The sequence below is a fragment of the Neocloeon triangulifer genome, unplaced genomic scaffold, assembly GCF_031216515.1.
Source record: "Neocloeon triangulifer isolate White Clay Creek 2 clone unplaced genomic scaffold, ASM3121651v1 ptg000014l, whole genome shotgun sequence".
Classification (NCBI taxonomy): domain Eukaryota; kingdom Metazoa; phylum Arthropoda; class Insecta; order Ephemeroptera; family Baetidae; genus Neocloeon; species Neocloeon triangulifer.
In genome coordinates, this window is record NW_026775556.1 from 366,926 (window position 1) to 393,548 (window position 26,623).

Below are 26,623 nucleotides of genomic sequence, written 5' to 3' on the forward strand. Positions count from 1 at the left end.
TACAGATTAGTAAAACCAAACTTCAATGCGTTCAATGTATATTATTTGATTCTTTTATTACCTTTCTGACGGATGAAATCGTTTTCAAATCTTAAGCCCGTGTTTTTAGTTTTGATTCTACGTTTATGCCGGTGTTATGTTGGCAACATTGTTCTTTCGAAGGAATACGAGTGGCTCGGAAAAGTGGCCAAGTTCAGGCGAGTGGCTGAAATAAGTGGCCAACTTCACGATCGTAAACAAACCACGTTTTTGTGCAAATCTCACTTTTTTTGCTAAGATTTGCACGTAGAGATCGACAAAAATTATTTTTTGAAGGGTGAATGAGTAAAAGGGTTTAATAATGGAGAGGGGTAAAGGAGGAACGGGCCGCGGGGGCAAGAGCAAAGCCCCCCAGCACCCGGCAAACTTCATACCGCTCGGGTCCAAAGCAGGCGGTTCTCGACCCGATTTGACGGAGCCCAAAAGACCCACCATGGCCCCGAAAATCGGCGCCGCACCCTCGGCTCCGGGTAAGTTAATTTTTATTTGAAATGAATTAAAATTAAAAATATTTCCTCAAAATTAAGGTTCCTCGGAGAGAAAGAGAGAGGCACTGGGGCCGACCGTTCCAATTCCTCCGGCCAAGAAGGCCAAACTGGACAGCCCGATGAAAGGTGAGGAGACGTCGTGGGACGCGAACGCCCTTGAGTGCGACCCTGCCGACTTGGTGGCGACGATCAGCCAGGCCATGGAGGCTGACGACGTCGCCAAAGCCAGGAGTCTCCTCTGCGGTGGCCTTTGGCTCCTCAGGAAGGGCAAGGCGGACAAAATTCTCACCCTGTCCCTCTTGCTCGTTGGCAAACAGTGGCCCCAGGTACTAATTTTTTATTTAAAATGATCCACAGAATTAACAAGGTAAACATTTTCAGCTTTTGACTGCAGAATCAGGCGCTCTTTGCAGCTTCCTAAGGTCAAAGATCAAGAGCCAGGCGGTCACACTGGCGGCAACCTTGTTGATGAAGGGTTTGCAAGACCTTTCTATCTGGCCCGAAGCTTTGGCCAGGGCGTATGTAGAAGACGCGGCCGGTGAGCACTTGTGGGTTGACCTAGACGAGGCCAAGCCTTTGGTGGACAACATTGTGGCCTCCTTTGGCACCAAGCAGCTGCAGAAGTTGGTCATTCCTTCTGAGATTGGCTTCGGACGCAGCGAGTCGCCCGGGAGTGACGACGAGGCAGCGTCGGCAAGGAAGGAGGCGGCCATGGAGGGCATGGACACTGGACCTGTGCTCAAGAGGTACAAGGAGGAGGTCTTGGAGGGGATCGTGATGGCCACCGTCCAGGAACACCTCGGACGACGCCAACCGCAGGACTCCGTGGGCAGAAACCTGCTGAAGCTCATGGCCACTGCCAGCGGACTTCTGGAAGTGAGTTCTTTTTCCACGAATAATTTACATTGATTTTAATCTTGGCATAGGTGAGGCTATCGGCTGCTTCCAAACTGGATTTGTGGCTCCAGAATCCAAAACTTCTGAAAGCGAGCCAGGAGCTGCTTTTGTCCGTCTGCGCAAATTGCAGCAGCTCTAAAGATACGGAGGTTGTTGGCCACTTGGTCAAAATGAGACCAAAATCAAAAGCCATCCTCAACCTTTATTTGTCCGGAATTAGGTAAAAAGCAAATGTCTTAATTTTCACAAAATAATTTTTAAAAATTTTGCAGAGAATTGATTGCAGCGAACGGAGACAATTTGGGTCTGGTGCTGAAGCTGACCATCTACAATGAGTTGTCAAACTCGAGGAACACCAACAACATGTCCGTCATTGCGGTCGTCTTTCAAACATACCCTGAGCAGGCGGCCGTGATGTTGGCCGAGGTTTTTCACGAGTTGCTCATGAACCGAGAGGACTACTTGAAGCCTCTGAGGCTTTTCCTGAGAGAGTTGGTGCGCATGCTCAGGGCTGAAATGCCTCTGGTCACCTTCTGTCGCACCCTGATGCGCGACCGCTCCAAAGAGCAGACTTTCAGGGACTTTGGCTTCAAGGAACGAATGCTGGCCGCCATTGCTGACCTCGTCTGCCTCTGCGTTTTGCTCGGCATTTCACCCGCAGTTCGAGAAGCCGCCTCCTTGATAGCTAGGTAGGAGATTTACAATAAAAAAAATCAAGATTTTGAAGGTTTAAGCAAATAAAACTTTTCAGGGGTGAACGGAAGGAGGTGCAGACCATGATCAACTACCAGAACATGGCGGCCAAGATTCAGCGAGACTCGGTCTGGTGGCTCCACGAAACAGTCATCAAGATGTACCACCCTTCGGCCCAGGAGTTTGTCCACATTCTGCACAAGGTGCTCTTCTTGGAGCAGGGCGACCAGTACCACGGCAAGGACAACTGGCCCCCCGAGAACGACCGCGGCACCATGTACCGCCTGGCCTCGGAGGTGCCTGTCTTCCAGAACACCCTGCTCAGACTCAACATCATCGGCCTGTCCAAGGAGCACCCAATTTCCTGCGCAGACCTGCTGGACATCGAGGAGAGAATCATCAAGAGAGCCGCCTCAATCGCCAGTGAGCAACTCAACCCCTTGCTTATGGACAAGACAGACCTGCTGGATGTCATTTTCGACCTCTGCTCCTACAGACACCCTGACAACATAACCCTGCCTGTTGGCTACTGCCCTCCGAGACTTGCCATATCAAATTTGTACTGGAAGGTCAGTTTTGAAATTTTTCTTGAAAAAGAAATTGAATCAATTCCAAAATTGTGCCAGCGGGAGTTAAATTTATCATGAAATTATCCAATACGTATGCAATAGTTTGTAGATTTCATTTTCTGGAAGAAATACCAATAAATGAATTTTTGAAGTGTTGAAAGCTTCTTGAGGGAATATTTAGAACAAAATAATGCTAATTTTTTTTAAACAATTTATCAAAATCAATTAGTAGCTAGTCTCAAAATTTACCATGATCTTATAAAATAGTTTTTTTTTTAGAAAACATTTTCTCTGGGTCGCTGCTTATTATTATTTTTTTTTTAATTTTTTTTTTTGTTTTTTTTTATAGGTTTGGTGTCTGTTGGTGGTGATCGCCGCGTTCAACCCTGCAACCGTGGGGGCGACGGCGTGGGAAAAGTACGCCACCCTGCGCGCCTTCATGGAAATGTGCATCACCAACCATTTCCGTTTCCCCCCGCCCACGATGGCCCTGCTGGAGGAGGACGCGGCCAAGGAGGCGCAAACCGCCGCCCACGAGCGCACGCAGATCCTCGAGTTTGAGACTCACCTGGCCGCCGCCTCCACCAAGGCCACCATCACCGAGCACACGTCTCTGCTGCTGCCCCAGCTGACCTCGTTTGACCCCATCGGACCCGCGCGACGCCCCCCGGCTGCCGTTCTTGCCTCTCTGCAGGCCCTCAACAACCAGCTGCACCTGGGACACAGACTGTGCCGCAGCAGGAACCCTGACTTCTTGCTCGACGTCATACAAAGGCAGGGCACTTCTCAAGCCATGCCCTGGCTCGCTGACCTCGTCGAAAGCTCTGAGGGAGCTCTAAGGTATGTTTCCATAAAAAAAAATCTGGTATGACTGGTCTGGTGTACTATTTATAATGATGATCAGAACAGAGCAAAATAACATGAATACTTTGAACAAAAATTATTCGTACCAGAACTAGATTCACCCCGAATTGTCGTAGGATTACGAATAAAACTGAGCTAATTTCATCTTTTTGAGCAGATTTTAAATATGTCAAAATGATTTCAAAATTCCCACGGGAAGGTCCTTTTTGAAATTGGGAAATTTTCTTTTAACTTTCGCTCAAATGAAACGAAAGCTTGAAGCTTGGCAATATATCCAAATTTCGGGAAAGAATTTGTAAACATTAATAATGGAAATTTAATTAACCGAGAAGAATAAATAATTAATAATAATAAATTTAATTGCAACAACTTGCAGCCACCTGCCAGTGCAGTGCTTGTGTGAGTTCCTGTTGAGCGACACAGCACCTCTTGCCGAACAGTCGAGACAGCAGAAGCAGCAGCAGCTTGTTGGTCACCTGAGAGGGCTGTTGGTGGACAAAGACGGCCTTGATGCTGCTTCACAATGCTGTGAGGTTCTTGAATACTTCCTGCGGCGACTTGGCTCTCCTCAGGCGTGCAGCAGACACCAAGCCATCAAGGTTTGTTCTATTTTTTTTTATTCAATTTCATATTTTTAATTTAAAATGTATTTAAAAAATTAAATCTATATAAAAATTTTTTTTTTTTTCATACAAAGAGATAAAGAAAAAATCATTTTTTTTTAATCTTTTGAAAAGTGGGAGTTAATTGAAGTTAATTATTACCGTCTTCAGGGCCTGAGACTTCTGTTGGAAGAGGAGGAAGAGGATGGAGTGGTGAGCAATTGGCTCCTCGAGCGTCTCCCTGCCCTCCCCCACTTTGCAGCAGTGCGGCCGCAAGCGATTTTGGCCCTTCGACAGGCCTGCCTGACCGAAAACAACATTCCCACGCTCAGGACGTACCTGCGATTCCTGGCTGACCATTCGACCAAGGACGCTGCCCTTCACAGTCTGGCTGACCTTGCTCTCGACATGGCCCAACTGGTTGTTGAGCGAAACAACATCACCCATCTGCTCCTTCCGTCTCGAGGGCAGCTCGAGTGTGAAGAAGCTCAGAGTTCTTTAGCCCATCTCATGCACATCTTCACCAGGTATATTTTAAAATAAGCTGAATTATTATTATTTTTTGTTTCACTCAAAAATTTGAAATCAATAGCAACCAAACGAAATTAAAAAAAAAAATACCTTTGTACTAAAATATTAAAAAAATACCCAGAGGTGTGTGATTTAGAATTTTAATGAAATCTCAGTGAATATTTTCCATCTACTGCAATGAGATTTTATCAAAAGCGAGAACGCAAAGCAATTTAATCCTCGCAATTAATGCTCCTTTTGATATTTTTCTAGTATTATAACATTTTTTTTAAATTTTAATGACTGCATTTTTCATTGCTATTGATGGAATTCAAATGGAACACGAACACACAGTTATTAGAGATCAGAGATTTAAAATGCATTCTTTTTAAATGATTTTGTTCCAGTTATCTGCAAAAGGCGCGAGAACCTCGTCGAGAGGCGTACGTCTGGTCGGACAGCCAAGACCACATTTTAGTGCAGTGGCCCAGCGGCGAGGAGTGCACCCTCCAAATACTGGTGGTCCACGCCTCGGTCATGTTGCTGACCTACGGCCAGGGCAGACAGCCGCACCTCTTCTTCCAGCTGATGGACATCTGGCTGGGTCCGACAGGCCCTCGAGCCTTCCTCGTGGACACCTCCGAAGAAGCTCTTTTGATTCCGGACTGGCTCAAGCTGAAGATGATCCAGTCCGAGGCGCCAGGATTGGTGGATGCCGCCCTGACAGACCTCGAACCACCTCAACTGCTTCTGTTTGCACAGAATTTTGGCATACCTTCGGAGAACATGGGCAAACTGCTCGCCACCCTGGACAGAGCCGTGCAGACCGAACCCCAGGCTGTGGCTGACGCTCTGCAGGACAGGACCTACATGGTCCAACTGGTGCGGGTGCAGCACTTCCTAGGCGCACAGAATGGACACAAGTTCCTTCAGTTCCTCGACTCAACCCCTCAACAGCCAGACGAGGTTGCAATGGAGGAGGTCGAGGAAGAACTGAGACCACCTTTGCCGGAGGTAAAGAATCAAATAAGATTTAGTTACAATTTAAAATTTTCCCTGCTAATTATAATTAATTACATATATTTTATAAATTATTGTTATTGAATTAGCAATATATCTCGAAGGTTAAGCTCACTTACCTTTCTTGTTGTTCCAATCTCAATTATAGCCCCCGTGCTAAACCTTTACATTGAAAAACAAATTCTTAGCGAGACAAAAAGTTTGAATATAAATATATAAAGCTGAAATGTCAAAATTGTGAATTAAATTTAAGAATAATTGAATATCATTCGTCAACTTTATGATTTTATAATGTATTAAATAAAGCAAATTTATTTCTATTTGTATTCTTTTTCAAAGGTGGAAGAGAAGAAGCCTGTTTTGAAAGCAGTAGATTCTATGGTTCCTTCGTTGTTTTCCGAGGATGGTTCCGAAGCCAGGGCCGCCTTCAACCAGATCCACAAGACGGTCTGCAAGGAGGTGAGCCAAGGTGAGTCGCCGCTGCTTCTGACCGTCATCCGCCATGTAGTGAGAGAAATCAGGAACCGCCCCTCTTTCGCCCACTACGCCCTCAGCAGACCACTTCTCCTGTGGCCGCTCCTGCGTCTGGCAGTCACCATGCGGCCAAATCCGGCCCTCAAAGAGGCCCTTCTGCAGCTGGCAGAGCTGCTCAAGGCCACCAAACAGGCCACGCCCCTCACCCACATGCTGGCCGCCCCAAAACCAAAGGTGGAAGGCCCAAAGGAGAAGCAGCCGAGTGTGGCCGAGGTGGCCACGCACAAGTTGCTGCACCAAGAGCCAGGGGACAGCACTGGCCGATTGCTGGACAGCCTGGCCACCATCGAGACGGTGCCCATCGAGCAGCAGATGCAGCTGCTCTTCGGCCGAGGTCACACCACCTGCAGGCCCTACCTGCTCACCCTGTTGACGCACAGCTCCACCTGGAAAACCCTGCACAACTGCATGACCCAGTTGCTGCAAGAAAGAAACCCGAGGTGTGATTCAAAACGAAAGATTTGTATATGAAAATTACATAATTTTTTTTATTTTATTTCAGTTACGACTCAAGTGCTGTTCTGGACTTTTTATGGGCGCTCATTGGTAATCCAAAATTGTGGCAGGGAAGGGAAAAGAGGCCGTCAAAGCATCAAAGTCGAGATGACATTTTATGCTTGAATCAGAAACAGGTTTGTCATGTTTATATTATAAATTAAAATCAAAAGTCACGCTATTTTGAATAAAGTTTTATTAATATTTCCTATTAATTCTATTAAAATTTCATACATCTCTGTTATTTTATGATTAAATTTGTTATTAATTTAGTAATTATTTCTAACCTTTTTTCAATTTTTATCAATTTCAGACTTGTGTTCTATTGGATTACGTACTGGATGAGGCCTTGAGCAGTGGGCAAGACTTGTCAGACAGCAGAGTGTCGCTGATCCTTCAGTGTCTGCCGCTGGCCTACCTGCCGAAGTTGGTGCGCCACCTGGCCGCCACCCTGCAGTCTCCTGAAACTTCGACCGTCGGCCGCCAACTGCTCCTCCAACTCTACCTGGCTGTGCCCGTCCTCATCACGCACTTGAGCGACTCTGAGAAGGACGTCTTGGCCGAAGGCACCATCAACGGCCCCTGCGCCCTCGACATCCCCTCCCACTCGCTGCTCTCGGCCCTGGCGTCCTCCTCAGGGTCCGCCAAGGACTGGAGTCGCCGCAGTCACGACTACGAATTGGCCGCCCGCAAAATGACGGCCACGCATCCTCTGCTGGTGCTGCGCCAGTTGCCCATGCTCGGGACCTCCCTGAGGGGGCGCGTCCACTTTGAGTCGTCTGTTTTCCGGAACAGAAACCACCTGATTTTCTTCATGCAGGTTCTTGGTCTGCTCGAAATCCTGCAGCCACACATTTTCCAGATGGAATACGCCCAGTCTTTGGAGTTGATACTCGACTCCTTTTTTGCCATGTTCCATGTAATTCGAGTCGTGTCTTTCATAAGATTGCAATAAAAATTCAACATTCTGATTTTTAGCTCCACAACCAGCTGAGGGACGTGCAGATTGCTCTGAATAGGACTGTGGCGCTATTGCAGAGTTTTGTATCTTACGATGCCCAGAGAGCACTCAAATATCTCCAGCGTCACTGTCAACTTTTGCAGTAAGTTCATTGTGAGGCCCAGACTGGATAATCGGCCGCGGCCCAAAGACTTAAAGGCCGCGAAAGCGCATTGGCCGAAAAGCTCTTGGAAAAATTAATCTCGGGCCAGGGCAGTCGAAGCTGGCGCGCAAAATTTAGCCGGTTTGTTGACTTAGGCCGCATATTTTTAAATCGTCAGTCTGTTGTGAACATTTAAATCTATAATTCAAATCAAATGAAATTAAAAGCGAATAAAAGTAATCCTTAAATTGGTTGCCGCTGAAATTCAAACTTTCAGTCTTTAATGAGAAAAACTGTCCTTTTTTCCAGTGACCTCCACGCAGCCTATCCGGGCGTGTCCGGTCTGCAGCCCCTTTTGGCCGGTCTGTCCCTTCCGGCCCGAGACGGCGACGATCCCGAAGTTCTAGTGGCCGCCGCCGCAGTGGGCGCCGTCGAGAATCAGCAGCCGACGGCCATGGTGGGCCAAATCGTGGGCCGCCTCGGCAAGCAGCAGTCGGAGGACGTGCAGCAGCAGGCGCTGCAGGACCTCGACCACACCTCCCTGCGGCGCCAGGCCATCCTCGAGGGCTGCGTCGACCTCTTGGCGGGACTTCTGCTGCACCCCTCCAACAACACGCGTAGTCTGGCCCACACCCTGCTGCTGCGCTACTTGCGCTACAACCCTGGGGCGGCGAGCGCCTCCGTCACCACCTTCGTTCACTGCCTGGACAGCAGCAACCCGGACATCCAAGCCTCGGCCATTGAAAGGATTCCAGAAGTTGTGGTTTGCGCCCAAGGTACGTTCAAACTTATTCTTAGAGTTAAGCTGATTTTTTTCATGAATAATTGCAGAACATGCATTGACTATTTTGAAAAAGTTGGGAAAGCTCGGAATCGAACAAGGCGTCAACACAACCTCTGTCATCTTAAGGGCTGTTTCACTTCTTCAGTTGCAAAATGGATGTTAGTTTTTTTTTATTCACTTTCAATAAACATCAATTTGTTTAAAATTTCTTTGTGCAATTAATAAGTATTTCATTTATGTTTTTATACAATTTATTATCTATAACAAATATAAAATATCTGTAAATGGAATTTAGTTGATCACAATTGAAACATTTTTATGAACTGAGAAATTCTAAAGTATGAGAGACTTAGAAGGTGGTTTTGTATTTCTTGATTTCGACCATGAGCTGGTGCTTGTTTGCCAGGGTGGCCTGCGCGGCTGGGGGCAGCAGGGCGTACAGCCGTTGGTGGTAGGTCACGAGGGTGGACAGGGTGAGTTGCAGGAGGTGCGACCCTGTCAGTAGACTGGGAAAAGAGGACAAAACCTCCTGACTGAGTTTCTCGAGGGCGCCGCGCCAGCAAACGGAGAACTTGTGCGCCATGTCCATGCACTTGGTCTCCTGCTGCCTCAGGTTGTCACCCTGGCCCTTTGCAGTCAACGCCTCTCCCTCCTTCACAAACTGCATGCAAGCGCCAAAGTGCGGCCGCAACACTTCCTCAACATATTCGGCACTTCTTTGACTCAAATGCTCCTGAAATCCGATGATTTCTCTTCTGGGCTCCTCTCGAGCCGCAGCGTCTTTTCCCGCCGCCTCTCTCGCATGTTCGGCGTGAACGCTGAGGATGAGGTCAAGATTATTGATGAGGAAGACGAGCTGCTCCTTCCTCTGTGGAAAGGCGGCCGCGATCCTCAGCAGGAGACACTCGACCTCCTCCGAGAGCTGCGACACAAGGCGAGTGACCGCCTCGTTGGGTTGCGCGTCGTTCATGAACTCGATGGCCGCGCTGAACTCGGCAAATCTTCTGGTGATGTAGTGCGGCCGCAACTCTCGATTGAACTTGGCGGTGTCGATTTGCTTCACGCTCTGGATGTGCAGCTTCAGGACGTACTCGAATCTGGGCCAGATGGCCGCCTGCATCACTGACCAGTGCTGGTCCAAAGCGGCTATTGACCTGCAAGCCATCAAAAGTTAATTTACAAAACAAAATTTGAATTGATTTTTAAAATAAAAATTTCACACCTTTCTTCGCAGATCTGTTTGTATTTGAGGCAAATGTTGGCGCACAACATGAGTCCAATGGCGTCATACGAATCAGCCACATAATTCTCGAGGTTCTTCTGCAGCATACCAAGGGTCATTCCGAGCACCTGGTTGAACATTTCAAGAGCCGAGTTGCCCTGGACGATGAAGAACTCTTTGATAAAGATAAACTCTCGACAGCCGTTCTCAAGCAGGGCGAACTGGAGACTCCTGAAGACAGTAAAAAAATAAAAATTTCAGAAATGAAAAAAAAATCAATAAAATATGAATTGCTTTCATTCTTAGTTAATTAAATAATAATTGGGGGACATTCACTTGAGATTACCCCCTCAGGGGAACTTTTGTCCCTGGAGGATAGTGGTGGGACAAATTTTAGCTTGGCTTTATAAATTTAGCACTTTTGAGCGGGAAAAATTTGTACCGTTGCGTTTTTCTCATCTATAAATTCTGCTGCTTCAAATAAAAAATCATTTTCTTTTCGTGAACTTATGTTTTTCATTTTCTAGATAAGGAGCTCGTACTCTGAGAGTAGGTACTTCAAAAGCCAGTAGGAATGTTTCTGTGAATTAGTTTCTGGCGCTAGTAAGTTTGTTAGTCAATAAGCTTGTTTCTGGTGCAGAGTTTGAAAAGCAATTTACAGCGGCCAGGGATTTGTTTTAAAAATTTTTTTTCTTCAAATTTGATTTTTAATTAATTATTCATTTAATTCATTTTTTGATTTATGTAAAGATGAAGCACTTTTCAAAAGATGATTGAAGGAGAATATGCAATATAAATCAATTTTTATTTTTTAAGAAAAAAAAACACACCTGAAGATGGTCTCGTAGGGGAACTTGAACTCAGCTTTGGTGGCCGCGTGCGGCACAATGATGGGCGCCTTGAGCCCCGCGGCCAGGACCTCCCCCCTGGTGCCAAGACTGAAAACGGCGCCGCGGTTCTTCAGGTTGGACCTGGTGTGGAAGAGGCCCCTGCCGGCAGCGTTCTCGGCCACGCCCATCAGGTCCTCCTTGGTGGGGTTTTCGTCGAACTGCAGCTTCATGAGGCGCGAGATGTAGGCCTTGAAGTACGAGTAGTAAACCTTGCCCATGGTCTCGACGTACTCGACGCACACCTCCTGCGCGGCGCTGCGCTCGTTGGCCAACAGGAACTCGTAGAAGATTTTGTACTTGCTCAGCAGGTTGTCCTGCGGCACCTGGAAGTTGGCCATCGACTTGCGCAGCTTGAACACCTGCTCCAGCAGGAACACCCGCACTTTGGTCACCGCCTTGACCCGCAGGTGCTCCAGCGGCTCCTTCACGTCCAGCACTGACCTTGAGTCTCGATAACTCTGCTCCTAAAATTTCATTCATTAATACAAGAAAACTTTCAAAATTAATCCTATTTTTGTACTTTGACGAAGCTCATTTTGTGTCCGAGCTCCTTGAGGGCCGTGGAGAAGTCCTCGTGGGTGACCGGAGCGTCGACGATGCTGTTGATGAGATCCTCGGAGACGGTGATGTCGTCAACAAACTGGCTAAGGGTGGCCCTGACGGCCTGGCGGTTGCCCAGCTGCTGACTCATCTGCGTCGATCGCTTCTGCAGCTCCATCATCTCCGAGTTGATGCTGCTGAGGTGCGTCTGGAAGCCCTGCAGGATGGACTCCATCCTCTCGAGGATGCCGTCGCAGGTCGAGATCTGGTTGTGCAGACTGGCGATGTTCTGGCTCTCCTTGATGTAGTCCTGGATTGAGTTGTTCTCGGCCTGCAGCAACTCGCCCTCAACCTGCTTGCAATACCTCCGCAGGTCCAGCCCTGAGCCGAGGATTTCCTGCAGAACCTCGTCGTCCAGGTTGTGCTCCAACTGCTGGCCACGGTCATCGTCGTTTTTTTCGGCCGGCACCTCCTGAAAAAGATCAAAATATTATCAATTTCACTAAAAACAAGGAAAATTTGCACTTGCCATTGTCAATATGGAGAGTTCCGCAAGGAGTTTAGAATTGTTTCGGTTTTTGTTCTTAAAATTGGTTAAAAATTTCACTTTTACCAATAATTTTATGTTTTGTTTACGTCTGGCATCCGACTGCTGAACACAGATGATCGACCTAAACGGGGCAGGTGCACTTAAAGTATGAGACGAACACGAATGAATTCCGTGTAAATAGCAACTCTGACCACGCCCCCTTGTTTGACGTTTCAAAAACAACACAGACGGAAAAAAGAAAATCCCTCTCTGCTCGGAAAAAATGCTGTCGGCGGTGATGAAAGAGCATCAGGGTAGGCAGCAGGTCCGGAAAGAACAGCAAGGTTAGTTCGGCGACGAAAATCCTTCGAAAAAAGTTGTCAAAACTCTCATTTTTCCGAACAGAAGTGAAGCGGAAAGAAGCTGTCAAGGCGGCCAATGACCTCACGCAGGCTCTTGTGGACCATCTCAACGTCGGGTAAGATAATGGGCCACTCCAGCCGCTCCAGCCTCGAGCTGGTGTTGCATTTCATTCGAAAATCTGCTTCATTCATTGAGAGATGATCTTTGGTAATCGCGCAGGGTGGCGCAGGCGTATCTGAACCAGAAGCGGCTGGACACGGAGGCCAAGCACCTGCACCACAACGCGACCACCTTCGCCAAGCAGACGCAGCAGTGGTTCCTGCTGGTGCAGAACTTCAGCAGTGCCCTGAAGGAGATCGGCGACGTCGAGAACTGGGCCAAGAGCATCGAAACGGACATGCGACTCGTTTCGAGCTCGGTCGAATATGCCTACAAGGGTACATAAATATTAATAAAAAAAAATTCATAAGAAATTTAACTGCACCAGCATGACATTGGCCCGCACATCTTGGCCGCAGAGCCAGGCAATTCACTCAGGCCTAATGTTTGCAGGTTTATTCGATGAGGGCGAATCACAATGATAAGAGTGAACCGTGGCCTTCCTCGATGGGACTGATTTTTGTTAAACTTTTTATTTGCCAGCTTAAATCAATAAGAAATATACTAAATAAATAAAGAATGTGTTAAATTGCGGGGTAACAATTTGCTAAGCAAATTGAGGCTGTGTTTGCTTAAAATTAATTTTTAGTTCATATTTTGTTGCAGTTTTTTATATAATTTTAGAAGATATTATGTTTGTGTCGAAATAATGAAAATAAAATCTATTATTTTGACTGCAAAAGTGATTGATTGATTTTTTCGCAACCCTTTTGTGCAGAATCAGGAAGCTGATAATGAGCATCGCCATTAAAGTTTGCATCTCTCGTGACAATTTCGCGCAGTCGATAATGACGACGCGAGCTGATTCAGATGCGAACGCCGTGGCCTGTCATTAGGGCGATGCACGCACACGGCATTAAGCGAACGCGCTCGTTATCAATCATAATTAGCCACCGGGATCTCTGGGAGGAGCCTCTGCATTGGCCGTCGCTCCATCGCCAGGTAAAACCAAAAGCCCGACGGCGTCGAGCATTCCCGGAATCAAATTGTCCGTTCGTCGTTTCTGCGAGAAATAAACAGAAGAAGTACGCCAGAGGAAATTGATTTATTGAGAAAAAAAGGGAAAATTATTTACTTTCCATCAGAAATCGGAGCATGTGCTTTCCTATAATGATAGAGATGTTTCAAATAGAGGAAAAATACTGCAAGAAAGTATTATTTATTTTAAATAATGTTTAAAAAAAATAGTGAATTTAATTTGAATTATTTGAAGTTGATCTAAAACTTTCAAGGAAAAAGAAGCTGATAAAATAAATAATAATGTAAGATTGGTTTTACATTGATTTCATTTCTATTTAAAATCCAATAAGTTTTTTTTACCAAAATTGCAACAAAAAAAGATTTTACTAAATAGATTTTTTTAAATTTACTAGTAAAATAAGATTTTTATCTTCAATTTCCAAACAAAACCTCTGCCAAATTATGGTTTTAAAATAATTAATTTTGAGCAATTATTGTTACCATTATGAAAAAAAGAAAAATTATATTTATATCAACATTATTATTCTTGATAATCTATCATGTTAAAATTTTACGATGAGGATATTTTAGTGTAAAATTTTTCTGCCAGCAGAGCAAATTTTTTTTACGACAAACTCACGCAAAACAAACTATACATTTTCTTAATTTCAGCTGATTGTGAGAATGGTAAAGCATTCAACACGAATTTTTTCATGATTATAATTAATCAGAGAGATGATTGATTTCACATCCTTGTTCTAAAATAGACATGATTTATGCCGAGACCGGTGCTTTAAAGTGAATAATGATACGTGTAGTTGTGCGTAGGGGCAGAGCCGCTGGTCGAGAGTGCGAAACGCAGCCTCGAGCGTTTTCATCTCGGCGCTTCAGAGTTGATTCATTTTATCTGAATTTTATTCGCGTTACTCGTTTCAACGGGAATTCAAAAGACGAAAGACCTTGAAATTCGAAAAACTCGGATGCGGTTTTTCGAGTCGAGCGCTTTCGGAAGAAAACAAATCAACCGCTACTTAAGTTAAATTTTCACATCATTCGCGCAGCTAGAAAAAAAGAGCGGAGGAATTTCTCTCTAGGTTCATTAAAAGTGTTTACACGATTTGAGGTGTGTTTTGTGCCGTGATTAGTTTGTCACCTCGGCTGATTGGCAGGTGAGCATTTTATTTTGAAAATTTAGCCGGCGTGCCAAGAAATTTGCATTTGACCCAGTAACGGTGGCGGGGACACGCCGATTGCATCTCCTTAGGCGGACAAACAGCTCTCAGTCGACCGCACGCGTGCAAACTCGCTACACACCGGCACGGTACCTCCACCCCACAACACACCACACCACACGGTCAGTCTCTTTTTTACCAACGATATTTTCGGCATTCTCTGTAAAAACCACTCAAATTGATTGCATTAAATTGAAAAATTGTTTAATTGTAAAAATTATTATACTGTTAGTCCGAGAATAACTCTCAGATCTAAACGATTTATTGCTCTTGCTGACATTCGCGTTATTTATCATTTCAAATGTTTATTTCCTCGTATTGTTAGACCACACTCTTGTAAAATTCATCCTTAATTTTTTGTTAAATTAAATTTTAAAATATGATAAATTGAAATTAAAAATAAAAATGCGTGGATATGTAAGAATTTAAAGTAAAAAAATTTAATTTAAATTACTTCTCAACTATTTTATTTCCTTTTTTTGTTTCCTCATCAAAATGTCCATTGATTTTATTTTAATAAAATTTATTAAACACGTTTTTATTTTTTTTTTAATTTTTGATCAAATATTTTTCAATTTTTTGCTACTTAATTAAAAATATTATCATAAAATGTTTTTTAATCATTTTTATTTATTTAAAATTAAATAATTCAAATAAATCTAATATTTGTTTAAATATATAACAACTTAAAGTAAAAAAGAAAATAAAACTAGGAAATTTCTTAAAAATTGAATTCCCTATTTTCTCAATAAAAATTAAATTCTATACAAATAAAACATGCATTTTTTTTATAAATTTTTAAAATCCTTTCCTCATGCATAAATTTTGCAGCAAATTAAGAACAGATTAACACTTCTCTCAATTGACACCTTTTCCGAGTGCTCATCACTTTTATTTGCTTTGTTTTATAACTTTTTTCCTTATACAAATCCGCAAACATTTGAACACGTCTCAGTGGCATAATTTCAGCACAAATTTAAAATTGTAATGAGTTTGATACGAATTCCGCGTTGACCTCGTGACAATGGCTGGGCAGGTCATTAGCGATTCTGGGTGCGTTTGGCGCATTCCATTGTTGTGTTGCGCGCGCCAATTGGCACCATTAGGGCTGGAACTTTTATTTATTTTTCGCACGGGGTTTATTTTTCGATTCGTGTTTTGTAATTCGAGCATTTTTTTTAATCCAGACGCCGCTCGTAAATCATGGGCGGAAAAGACCACTCGGTTGGCTGGCGTGCAATAAATTGGCGCGTTTATTTTTGTTTCACTGCATCTGCCCGGACAAGCTGATTATTATTTTTTCATCTCTCTCTCGCAGCAAAGAAAATAATCGGACGCAGGCCGAAATAGATGCATAATCGCGTTTTGTGCAATTTACGAGACGAAAAATACGCGGAAATTTCCAAAGCGGAGGTCACCGGATGGATCTTTCTTGTTTGTTCGAAAGACCTGCAACTTCTTCTTCTTACTCTGGGGCTAGACGCGATTCGAACGGTAACCAGTTCTCGCTGCTGCGGTCTCTGTCTGTCCGGCTGACTGAGATGCGCGAACACGTGGGTTCAATTTGCAGCACATTCGATGACCCTCGCTCTGGGCAAACCTGCAAAAAGGTGCTCCTCCGAACCTTTCCTAGCTCGGACCGGTTTTGACTTTTTCGACGCACACGCCTAAAATAATAAAAAACGCGATCAGAAATGAGCAAAGAAACAATCAAAATTTAAATACAAACGAGAGACGCGTGGCGGGTCACAATTCGCGATTTTGGCGCTCCGTAAAATCAGAAACAAAAGCCAAACTTGTTTGTCTTAAATTGTACTTCCGCGATAATCATATTAATCGAGTTGAATAAAATTTAATTAGTACTTGTAACGGTACAAATTGGGCTAAAATATGAGTTGAATAAACACTTGTACCAGTTTTTTACATCAATAACTATGCTTCATATTAATTTTCTGTTAAAACTTGTTTTTTAAGTTTGAAATTCATTCTGCGCTAATAAATCTTTTAGAGAATTGTGTCCTTTCTCTATTTGAACTGAAAAATCATTTTTAATTTTAAATATATGATTTTTTTACGTAGAGAACAACTTATTGGGGATGGTTTCAATCAAAATTTAAGCCAAAAATTCATTTTTTCTTTTTTCAATTAATAATAATTTCAGTTTTCAATTTATTAAAAACAACCGACTTCTATCAGTTCTATCTCAAAAGAGTTGGTTGATTTCCAGGTGTTTTATTAAATTAAACCAGATTAGTAGTTTTTATAAAATGATCTTAATGTAAAGATTGTCATTAAAGGCAGAGAAAGGATGATCAATTTTTTTTTTTTTTGTTATTTAACATTCAAAAAACGCAAAACACAGTTCATTCGTGTTGTTAATTTGTTAGTGAGGGTATGAATTTTTTGAAATTTTTTAGTGTTGAGTTGTGTCTTGTTTGCGTTGACAAGTGTATTCCAGTTTCTGGTTCTGGTTTTCATTTTCCAAAAGATATTTAACGTGAATTTAGAATCTGAGCGACCAATGCTCAGAAAACGAATTAAAATGTCTGAATGTCCAAATTTTAATTGGAAATCTTAATTTTTTCAAAACAAACTAGAATATCTGTTCTGTTTGAAAAAAAAAATGAAATTTGTTTAATTTTAAACGTAAAAATCATGTTCAGTGTGTTGCCGACCGATTGTCTTTTGGAAAAAATCGCAACATGTTATGGTAAAAATTTAAATTTGAACATTTGCACGTTTAAATTATAGTTTTCCAGGAATTGTTTTTCTCGCTCACATCCTGAATATCTCTTTTAAAAAATTCCAATTGATATCCCGTGATATTCAAACATTTAAGTTATAAGTTAAATTCGAAATTATGTTAAATTGCTTCAAAAGTTATTCTGACAAATATTGTTCAGTGCCAATTGAGTTAAAAATCTCCATGTTCATAGTTTTTAACGCAAAAATTGATAAAATTAATATTTTATTCAAACAATATCTTTAGTTCTTAAAGCTATAAGCTATTTTTTTTCTCTGTATTAATTTCAATCTTTTTTTATCAAGTAAATGACGCGTTTTGGTGCCGGTTTGAAACTGTCGCCGGAGTCATCGATCAAGGGGCGAACATTCCGCAACCCTTTATTGCTCTCTGGGCTGGGCGGGCCGGGTGGACGATAAATCACGTGGGTGTGTGTTGGCGGCAGGTGCGCGCCGAATTTGTGACACATTGACACTGTTTGGGGCGAAAAAAAAATAAGCGCCGGTGCATAAATTACAAATGAACAGGTTCAACAGCCGTGCGTGTATTTACCGATTGTGAGCGTAAGCAAGGAAGCGTCTCTTGAATATTTATAACCGCGGAACGCAGATAATGCAAAGAAAGAAAGAAAGGGTTGGCGCGCGGCGCACTCGACTCTATGCATATTATCGTGTGCATGTTTTCAAATCGGAAAGCTAAACAGAGAGCTCTTTACGACCGCGTGCTCTCGTTTCTGCTAATTGAAATTCAGGGTGGCTCCTATTTATACACACCTACCGAGCCAGCGGGTCCTATAATGAGAGACGGACAATTGACCGAGCCAAATCACGCGCCACCAATATGCCAGCAAATGCGGAAGAAACTTATACCGCTTCATTATCGGCACCAACAATGAGATGTGTGCGTGTGCCAGGGAATTTATCCACCTCAAAGTCTGATGGGAACAGCTCAACTAAGTCAATAATCGATTGACCATTTGAACATTTTTAATTGTAAATTTTTTTTAAATATTATCAAAATTTTGTTAAGTAAAATTTTGTAATTTGACTGCCATTTTTGAAATATTCAAACCCCATTTTGTATGATTTTGAATTATTTTAAAGCAAAATTGTTCATGGGATTTCCTGTTTGTTTGTTTTTGTTATCTTAAAATTGAGTTATTTAGACAAATAATTACTAAATTTTTCTTCAAAAACATTCCAACATTATTTGAGGGTGGAATAAATTTGCTTTAAAGATTTTTATTCAAATTTAACTTTTCACTTATTCGTTTCTTTTTTTAACTCAGTACTCAGTATATACTCAAGACTAATCAAATGTGTAAATAGAAATCACCGCTAAAATCACTCACAGACTTACATGAATCGTTGAATTCAAAAAGCGGAAAGGTCATCCATGTTTGTCGCCGCTTTGAAGTTGCACCAGTCAACGATTCGATTGTTGGGAAAGGAAAGACGCACCCGCTGCTAATAAGCCCTCGCTGATGAATGGACGCCTTGTCGGCCCAATTTCGCGGAATTTCTTCATCTAACGAGCAAAAAATTTCAGTTTTTTTTCTACTTCTAAAATAATTGCGATTTTGACGAGAGGAGGAATGCGGGAACCGTATTTTTTACTGTTTGCCCCCCGATCGCATCTTCTTCTGCGTTCAGACAAAAAGGCAGCGTGTCTCTGGGTCAAGAGTGCGCGCGAGTCAGGGAAGACCCGCGAGGCCCGCCGGACCGGTAGGACCGGCTTGCGACTCCGCTCATTACGAAATCCTCCTTCGGTTACATCATTCCATCCAGTCGCTACCTGCTCTTCAAATCGAAATTATTATTTCTAGCGGAATGCTCTGCTGACGATCATTTTTTGTTGCAAACAAAAAAAACCTCCTCAGTTCCAAATACTTTGCAAGAAAGGTGCTGAAAATCTTGGCAGCGCAAGGACCAGAAAACGCGGCGTGCCAACGCGGCTCTGCCAATAAAGAATTTTCATTCCCATCTTTTGAATAAATATATTCAAGTTGCAGCACTAAAAGTTTTATTCACCTGAAAGGACAACCAAGAACGTTCTGTGAATGTAAAAGCTCGGGAAATCGAAATAGATAATTAAAAAGGTGCAAAAATTATTTAACTCTAGTTTGAAGAGGAGTAATTTTGCTAAAATTTATTTTCTTTAAATAAAACTGTTTTGTTTTTAACAATTAAACATAATCATCAATTTATTTAGCTCATTTTTACCTTTTTAGAAAAGAAAAAAGGTATGTAATTATATTGTTTTTCCCACTCCCCTATTTTCCTGGTTTCAGAGAAAGGAAATTTGAAGAGCTCTTAAAGAAGTCCATCAATTTTATTTTTTAAATTTGAACTAAGGAAAATTTTACCTCTAAATTTCTGAAAGTTTGCTGATCATAATAAATAAATCAATAATCGCTAATTGTGGTGGTCTCAAGTGAAATTTTTACAGAGATAATATGTTTTAATAAGTGAAATTTCTTAATATAATCTTTATAATACCAAATGAAAATTCGCAGAATTTTATTATTTTGAACATTTTACTGATTGAGAATTTCGTTTGAGCCAAAAATGCGACTTTTAACTAAAATTTTCCGTCTTCTTCCTCGACTTGTATGCTTTTCGAGCCTGTCGCGACCCTTTGCTTGCTTCATTGTGTTGCCAATTTTCCTTGTCTGCCGTGTTATCTTTTGATGCGCGAAACTGGGGCACGCACTTAACTGCTCTTTTGTGTCGGGCGGGCCAAGGGAGGGCCCGTCCCAATCGCCGACACCTGTCTCTGATGCGAATTTAATTTTGGTTGGCAGATGCGGTCACTTTTTGCGGCGACGGTGCTCGCGGCGGCCTTGGTTGTGGCGACGCCGGCCACGGACCCGTCGACGGAGCCGCACTCGCGCCAGAAGCGCCTCCTCTGGTTGACCCCCGACGGCCGCCTCGCGCTGCCCCCCGGCACCTCGCTCGTCATCACCCCCTCCCTCTCGCTGCCCTTCGTCAGGTACCCGCCCGAGGGATTCTTCTCCAACATGACCATCAGCCTGCCCTTCACAAGTGAGTCTCAATCATCAATTAATTCCAATCAAATTTTCTTAAATCAATTTAAAAAGTGGCAATAAAATGTAAAAAAAGCACAATATTTTTTGCATTAAAGCTTCAATTTGGAAAGAACATTTTAAATTGGTATAAAATAAGGATAAAGATTTAGAAAAAATTCACGAGCCCTTTAAAAAAATCCAATTTTAGTGTAAAAAATTCGGTTTAAAAATAAATAGAAATGAGGACTGCAATCCTTTCTGGAAAATAATCAAAGGCACAGATTAAGATAAGTTTGTTTTCAAGTTCAAAAATATTTTAAGGTAATTGATTAATTTCAATTAAAATTAATTAAAAAATACATTTATACTATTCCCCGCATTTCCCTTTAAACAAAATGATAAAATTTAGAAAATTCATTCATATTTTAAGTGCCCCAATATTGATTTATGCAATATTTATTCAAAGATTAAAACACAAAACTTTTATTCAACATGAAAGGAAGATTGATGGACGCTTGTTTTTTTTAAATGGCTAAATTTTTTACCGGCGGCGCGTTATTTGGAATTGGCCTTTGTAGTGCTAAAACCCGCAGTTGTTTCATTCACTGCCATTATTCAAATGAGAATAAAAATGTAGCCCCTGCACGTGCTCGGAGCGGCAACCCGCACACCATCGGTGCCCTGCGGGTAGCGGCACCGCAAAACCTCCCCGCGCCGCGACACCAAGCCGCAGTTCAAAACAAGAATTTCTCCCTCTGCTCGGGTTTTTGTTTTTAATTAACAATTTTTACTCTACATGAAATATGCATGAAATTAGCCCTTTGTGTACAAAAAGGTCAAAATTTTGTTGCAAATTTTTTTTCTTAACTAAATAAATTTGATTTTAAATCGATTGAAATGAATTTCTACCAAAAAAAAAAAAAAATTTTTAAAATATGGAATATTAAAAAAAAATATAGCACTCATTTTTAATTTTAATTTGAACAATAAAATTTAGCAGATTGAATAAAAAAGGAAGCTTTTTGTTACAAAGAAATTTGTATTGTCCAATATTGTGCTTGAATTTAAATTTTTGTATTTCTTTAATTCAGCTTTGACTAAAATTTGGTTTTCTTCCGCAGTCGACTTTGACACCCTGGGCTTGACCGACAACGCGAACCCTTACGGCGTGTTTCCGCCGATTCTGGCGCGCAGCATGGGGCGGATGGCCGGCGACGCCATCACCTCGTACGTCTCGTCGATGCTGGAAAGCCGGACGAAGAGGAACGCGGCGCCGTCGGGCCCGGCGCCGTCGGCCGTCAGGTCGGCGCTGATGGGCGGCGAACGCGCCCTGCTCTACAAAACCCTGGAGGAATTCCTCGCCAACCTGGGCATGGACGGCAAGGCGTGCGTGCTCAGGGCCATCTGCGAGGTGCACGGACACCCTCTCGACAACTACGGCCTCCTCGGCGAATTCCTCAGACTCTTCCTCACGTGAGTGCTGGTGAAATAAATGAGCAAGCGGCGCTCGCTCGCGCGCGCGCGTGCCCAAATGCAAAACACGTCCGCCCCGACGAACGCCTTTTCATTGTTCCGCGCGCACTCGAAAATCGATGAGAGAGTGAAACTCGCTCTCACCCGCCACAAAACACCGCGCCAAACACTCAACAAACTAAATTCAATTTTGAAGAGAAAATCAAATTTGTTGAAACAATCAAATTATTAAAGGAAATTGGGAAGAATTGTTTCAATTTTAAAATCTTCCCTTTTAAAATCTTAATTCACAGGGAGTTAAATGAACTGGAAATTATAAATGGAAATCTTAAAAATCCAATCGTTGCTAATAAGATCAATGAGAATCTTCAACAATTTACGACATTCCGTTTTTCCAAATGTTTCAATTTTAAATATTTCAAAAAATTTTTCCTAAAACAATACACAAGATTCTTTATTTTTATTTTTTATACTAATGAATATTTAAAAAAAAATTTGTGAATTCCAGGGCGAGTAAGTCTCCAGTTTCCGGTCTGCTTTCCGAGTACGTGGAAGCGGAAAAGCGAGGCCAGGGAGACGGCGGCGAGTGCTGGCGCTACCACCGCGACTGTCCCAAGTCCCTCTTCAGATGGAAGTCCAATTACCACAGGTAAAATAATCCATTTAAATTCAAAATAAATATCAAAATTTTTGATTGAAAATGCTGGTAAAATATAAAAATCATCAAATTTGATTTTCAATTCATAGTTTAAGTGAGTTTAAGAAAATCAATAGTAAAATTGTTCAAAATTATTATAGAAATTTAGAAATTAATTTCATTCTATTTTGTGGTAACTGATATAAATATTTCATTTTCTAATAGTATTTTATTTAAAAAAGGGCTGATTAATTTAGATGGTAATTTTTTGTACGTTAGCATTGCTTTTTGATGTTATTTCCAAGGAAGCATAGCAAGAAAAATGTAAGTCTTTGGGAGAACTGAATTCTTGAAATTGAACAATTTTTTTATTGGAATTTTCTTTAATAATTTTTTCTTTAAAATTGGTCCGATCAAAATTGATAAAAATTTCACCAAATCACGTTCATATCACTCCAATTAAGATGAGAAAATAAAATCAATCCTCAGTTGACATAAAAAATTTATATTGAACATTATGGGAAAAGGTTGAAAAGTTTTTATATCTCAATGCAATTTAAATCATAGAACTCCTTGTTAAATGAAATTGATCTTGTGCGTTTTCTTAATTTTTTGTTCATTGATTTGTTTTCAACCGATTTTAAGTTAAAATATGACCGTTGATTGCAATTCGCTGTTTGATTGATTTTGCAGATTGCCGGAGGAGCAGGGGGAGGAGGTGGAGTCGGACGAGGTGAACCAAGTGGTGACGCTGGAGCGCGAGGCCAAATTGATGTAGAGCAAAAGTAGCGTGTCTGCAGCAGGCGCGGCGCATTAAACATGTAATAAATTGAAGAGATTTTGCTCAAACCACTGGGGGGAGAAAAGGGGTCGCAGATGTATTTCTGCTGCGGTGCTTAACACCGAAATGAATTAATTACCGCAGCATTGATATCGCATCCGCGCGGTGGAAGCTAAAGAATGTATCAAAGTTACAATAATTTTTCACTGCTGTGATTCAGTACGAGAGAGTGTGCGTGTGGAGAAAAATACTTTTGTGTGAAAAAGAAAGAAAGTGAGCAACAATTCTTCTGCGATCTTCCAAAACAAGCATTTTTACGTTTAATTAAAAAGCTTCCTCTTGTAAATAAAGTACTTTAAATTAATTAATTTATATATTCTTGTGTGTATATTTGTGAGAGAGTTTATTTTTGTTATCATGAAAAGCGTTCGAGCACGAAAAGTGGAGCGCCTCGTTGAATGTGAAAAATAAATCAGTCAAACGCAAATAAACATAATATATTGTATAAGAAAAGTGCTGCTATTGTCATTCAAAGCATCCCAAGTAAACAGAGAATATTGAAGTTTTTTTTTATGAGTGGCCCCATTATTCAGTTTCTCCACCCGCCTTTCTGCGCGGCCATAAAAACCTGCTCCCTTACGTTCCTGCGAGGGATGAAAAATTCAAGCAATTTCATCCCTTGGAGAGGGTTTCGGGAAGCGGAAGGTTTTTTGGTGCGGAGGAAATTTAAATGGGGCGGAAAATTGTAGGGGCGCATAGCGGAGGTGACGATGGTGGTCGGGGGTGCAGGAATGCAGCCCAATTTGCAGATCAATATAATCTGCTCGCACGTCCCGCCGGCATGTTCACTTCGCCCCAAAGCAAACGACGACGTTTCCTTTCACACAAACACAAAAACCGCGCGTGTTATGAAAGTAAAATAAATAGATCAAGCGGTCTCTCGCGAGGAGAGAGAACAAAAAGAAAGAAAGAGAAGTCTGTCGAGGGGGATGCAATTCATGAGAGGGGTGGCCGCGCACAAAAAGTACACGATCCGCACCCCTCGCGCGTGCCACAAAGGGGCGCAGATTCGTAGCCAAGCGCTTATTTCAAATTATGAAAATTTTTTAAATCAAAGAAGACGAACTTGGATTATAATTATTTAACATTTAACATTTACAATATCTAGTTAAAAAATTATTCAAAACAATTATCATGTTTGCACATTTTTAAAAATATGATCTAACAAAGGCACATTTTTAGGTGTCTAGCTGCGATTTTGATCAAATATGGAATGTCGATTAGGATTCTCTAGTCGAGTCCAGAATTAAATAATTAGTTGCTGAAATGCATTTTTCACCCCCTACAGAAGGGTTTGAGTTTGCCATTAAAATAGATAATAAATAATTTCATCATATATTTTAATGAAAACCTTGGTGGTACCACAATTTGCTCCCACACTGAGGTACCACAATTTGCTCCCACACTGTGGTACCACAATTTGCTCCCACAATGTGGTACCACAAATTGCTCCCACACTGTGGTACCACAATTTGCTCCCACAATGTGGTACCACAATTTGCTCCCACACTGAGGTACCACAATTTGCTCCCACACTGAGGTACCACAATTTGCTCCCACACTGTGGTACCACAATTTGCTCCCACAATGTGGTACCACAATTTGCTCCCACAATGTGGTACCACAAATTGCTCCCACACTGTGGTACCACAATTTGCTCCCACAATGTGGTACCACAATTTGCTCCCACACTGAGGTACCACAATTTGCTCCCACACTGAGGTACCACAATTTGCTCCCACACTGTGGTACCACAATTTGCTCCCACAATGTGGTACCACAATTTGCTCCCACACTGTGGTACCACAATTTGCTCCCACAATGTGGTACCACAATTTGCTCCCACACTGAGGTACCACAATTTGCTCCCACACTGAGGTACCACAATTTGCTCCCACACTGAGGTACCACAATTTGCTCCCACACTGTGGTACCACAATTTGCTCCCACAATGTGGTACCACAATTTGCTCCCACAATGTGGTACCACAATTTGCTCCCACACTGTGGTACCACAATTTGCTCCCACACTGAGGTACCACAATTTGCTCCCACACTGAGGTACCACAATTTGCTCCCACACTGAGGTACCACAATTTGCTCCCACACTGTGGTACCACAATTTGCTCCCACAATGTGGTACCACAATTTGCTCCCACACTGAGGTACCACAATTTGCTCCCACACTGAGGTACCACAATTTGCTCCCACACTGAGGTACCACAATTTGCTCCCACACTGTGGTACCACAATTTGCTCCCACAATGTGGTACCACAATTTGCTCCCACACTGAGGTACCACAATTTGCTCCCACACTGAGGTACCACAATTTGCTCCCACACTGAGGTACCACAATTTGCTCCCACACTGAGGTACCACAATTTGCTCCCACACTGTGGTACCACAATTTGCTCCCACACTGTGGTACCACAATTTGCTCCCACAATGTGGTACCACAAATTGCTCCCACACTGTGGTACCACAATTTGCTCCCACAATGTGGTACCACAATTTGCTCCCACAATGTGGTACCACAATTTGCTCCCACACTGAGGTACCACAATTTGCTCCCACACTGAGGTACCACAATTTGCTCCCACACTGAGGTACCACAATTTGCTCCCACACTGTGGTACCACAATTTGCTCCCACACTGTGGTACCACAATTTGCTCCCACAATGTGGTACCACAATTTGCTCCCACAATGTGGTACCACAATTTGCTCCCACACTGTGGTACCAAAATTTGTTACCACAATTTCGTACCAAATTTGAGATAATAAATAATGTCATCATCTATTTTAATGGCAAATTTTAAACCTTCTTTTGGGAGTGATAAATGCATTTCAGCAGCTAATAATTTAATTCTGGACTCCTAATTGACATGCCAAATTTGATCAAAATCGCAGTCAGGCACCTAAAAATGTTCCCTTGTAAGTTTGAATTTATTTTAAATGTCTGTATCAATTTTTTTTTTTCTCATTGTAATTAGCGCAACAAAATTAAGTCAGTTTTTACGAAGAGAATTAATGAATTTTCAATTATTTAATTTACAAAAATAATTAAGACAAAAAAAAATTTTGTTAGACCAGCAATACATGACGATGTACACATTTGTGTTGAATAAAGACTAAAAATAAATTTAATTAAATTGATTTATTTACACAGATAGAAAACAAAGAGCGTATAAGTACTGTTAAAACGATTAAAGTTCATTCAAAATTCATATAGATTTTATGATTGAAAAGTATTGTTAACAATTAGAAAGAGAATTTAATTAATTTCCTATAAAAGTCTGAACATGGAAATAGTTTTAATGTAATACATGAGAAACGATGTATGGATATGACGTTTGTTTTACAATCTTCTGCCTTTTCTTGGAATGCAGTCAAATCTGTTGCAATAGTC

General features: G+C 42.0%; 4 protein-coding genes across 5 annotated transcripts; 3 read left to right on the top strand and 1 right to left on the bottom strand.

The window, feature by feature from the left end:
• The first annotated feature begins 187 nt into the window (after window positions 1-187).
• LOC132199408 (integrator complex subunit 1) lies at window positions 188-8,823 on the top strand. The gene is made up of 16 exons (XM_059624085.1): window positions 188-509; window positions 567-853; window positions 909-1,403; window positions 1,454-1,644; window positions 1,697-2,113; window positions 2,176-2,686; window positions 3,036-3,526; window positions 3,927-4,149; window positions 4,324-4,679; window positions 5,070-5,676; window positions 6,022-6,656; window positions 6,719-6,848; window positions 7,025-7,630; window positions 7,690-7,814; window positions 8,124-8,590; window positions 8,646-8,823. Exons 1-16 carry the CDS (start codon window positions 341-343, stop codon window positions 8,759-8,761), a joined length of 5,826 nt encoding a protein of 1,941 aa, XP_059480068.1. The 5' UTR covers window positions 188-340; the 3' UTR covers window positions 8,762-8,823.
• LOC132199409 (vacuolar protein sorting-associated protein 52 homolog) lies at window positions 8,822-12,269 on the bottom strand. The gene is made up of 5 exons (XM_059624086.1): window positions 11,780-12,269; window positions 11,231-11,722; window positions 10,651-11,174; window positions 9,821-10,051; window positions 8,822-9,752 (listed from the first exon to the last, which is right to left on the bottom strand). Exons 1-5 carry the CDS (start codon window positions 11,780-11,782, stop codon window positions 8,948-8,950), a joined length of 2,055 nt encoding a protein of 684 aa, XP_059480069.1. The 5' UTR covers window positions 11,783-12,269; the 3' UTR covers window positions 8,822-8,947.
• Window positions 11,966-12,983, top strand: LOC132199411 (biogenesis of lysosome-related organelles complex 1 subunit 1). Its single transcript, XM_059624087.1, has 4 exons — window positions 11,966-12,123; window positions 12,185-12,257; window positions 12,362-12,579; window positions 12,695-12,983. Exons 1-4 carry the CDS (start codon window positions 12,063-12,065, stop codon window positions 12,721-12,723), a joined length of 381 nt encoding a protein of 126 aa, XP_059480070.1. The 5' UTR covers window positions 11,966-12,062; the 3' UTR covers window positions 12,724-12,983.
• A 1,544-nt stretch (window positions 12,984-14,527) lies between these two features.
• LOC132201346 (uncharacterized) lies at window positions 14,528-23,662 on the top strand. Of its 2 annotated transcripts, none has more exons than XM_059627450.1 (5): window positions 14,528-14,609; window positions 20,039-20,280; window positions 21,386-21,737; window positions 22,246-22,386; window positions 23,068-23,662. In XM_059627450.1, the coding sequence occupies exons 2-5, from the start codon at window positions 20,040-20,042 to the stop codon at window positions 23,150-23,152; spliced, it is 819 nt and encodes a 272-aa protein (XP_059483433.1). In that variant the 5' UTR covers window positions 14,528-14,609; window position 20,039; the 3' UTR covers window positions 23,153-23,662. The 2 variants fall into 2 exon arrangements, with proteins under 2 accessions (XP_059483433.1, XP_059483432.1); XM_059627449.1 differs by having other exon boundaries at window positions 14,529-14,615; window positions 20,040-20,280.
• The last annotated feature ends 2,961 nt before the right edge of the window (window positions 23,663-26,623 follow it).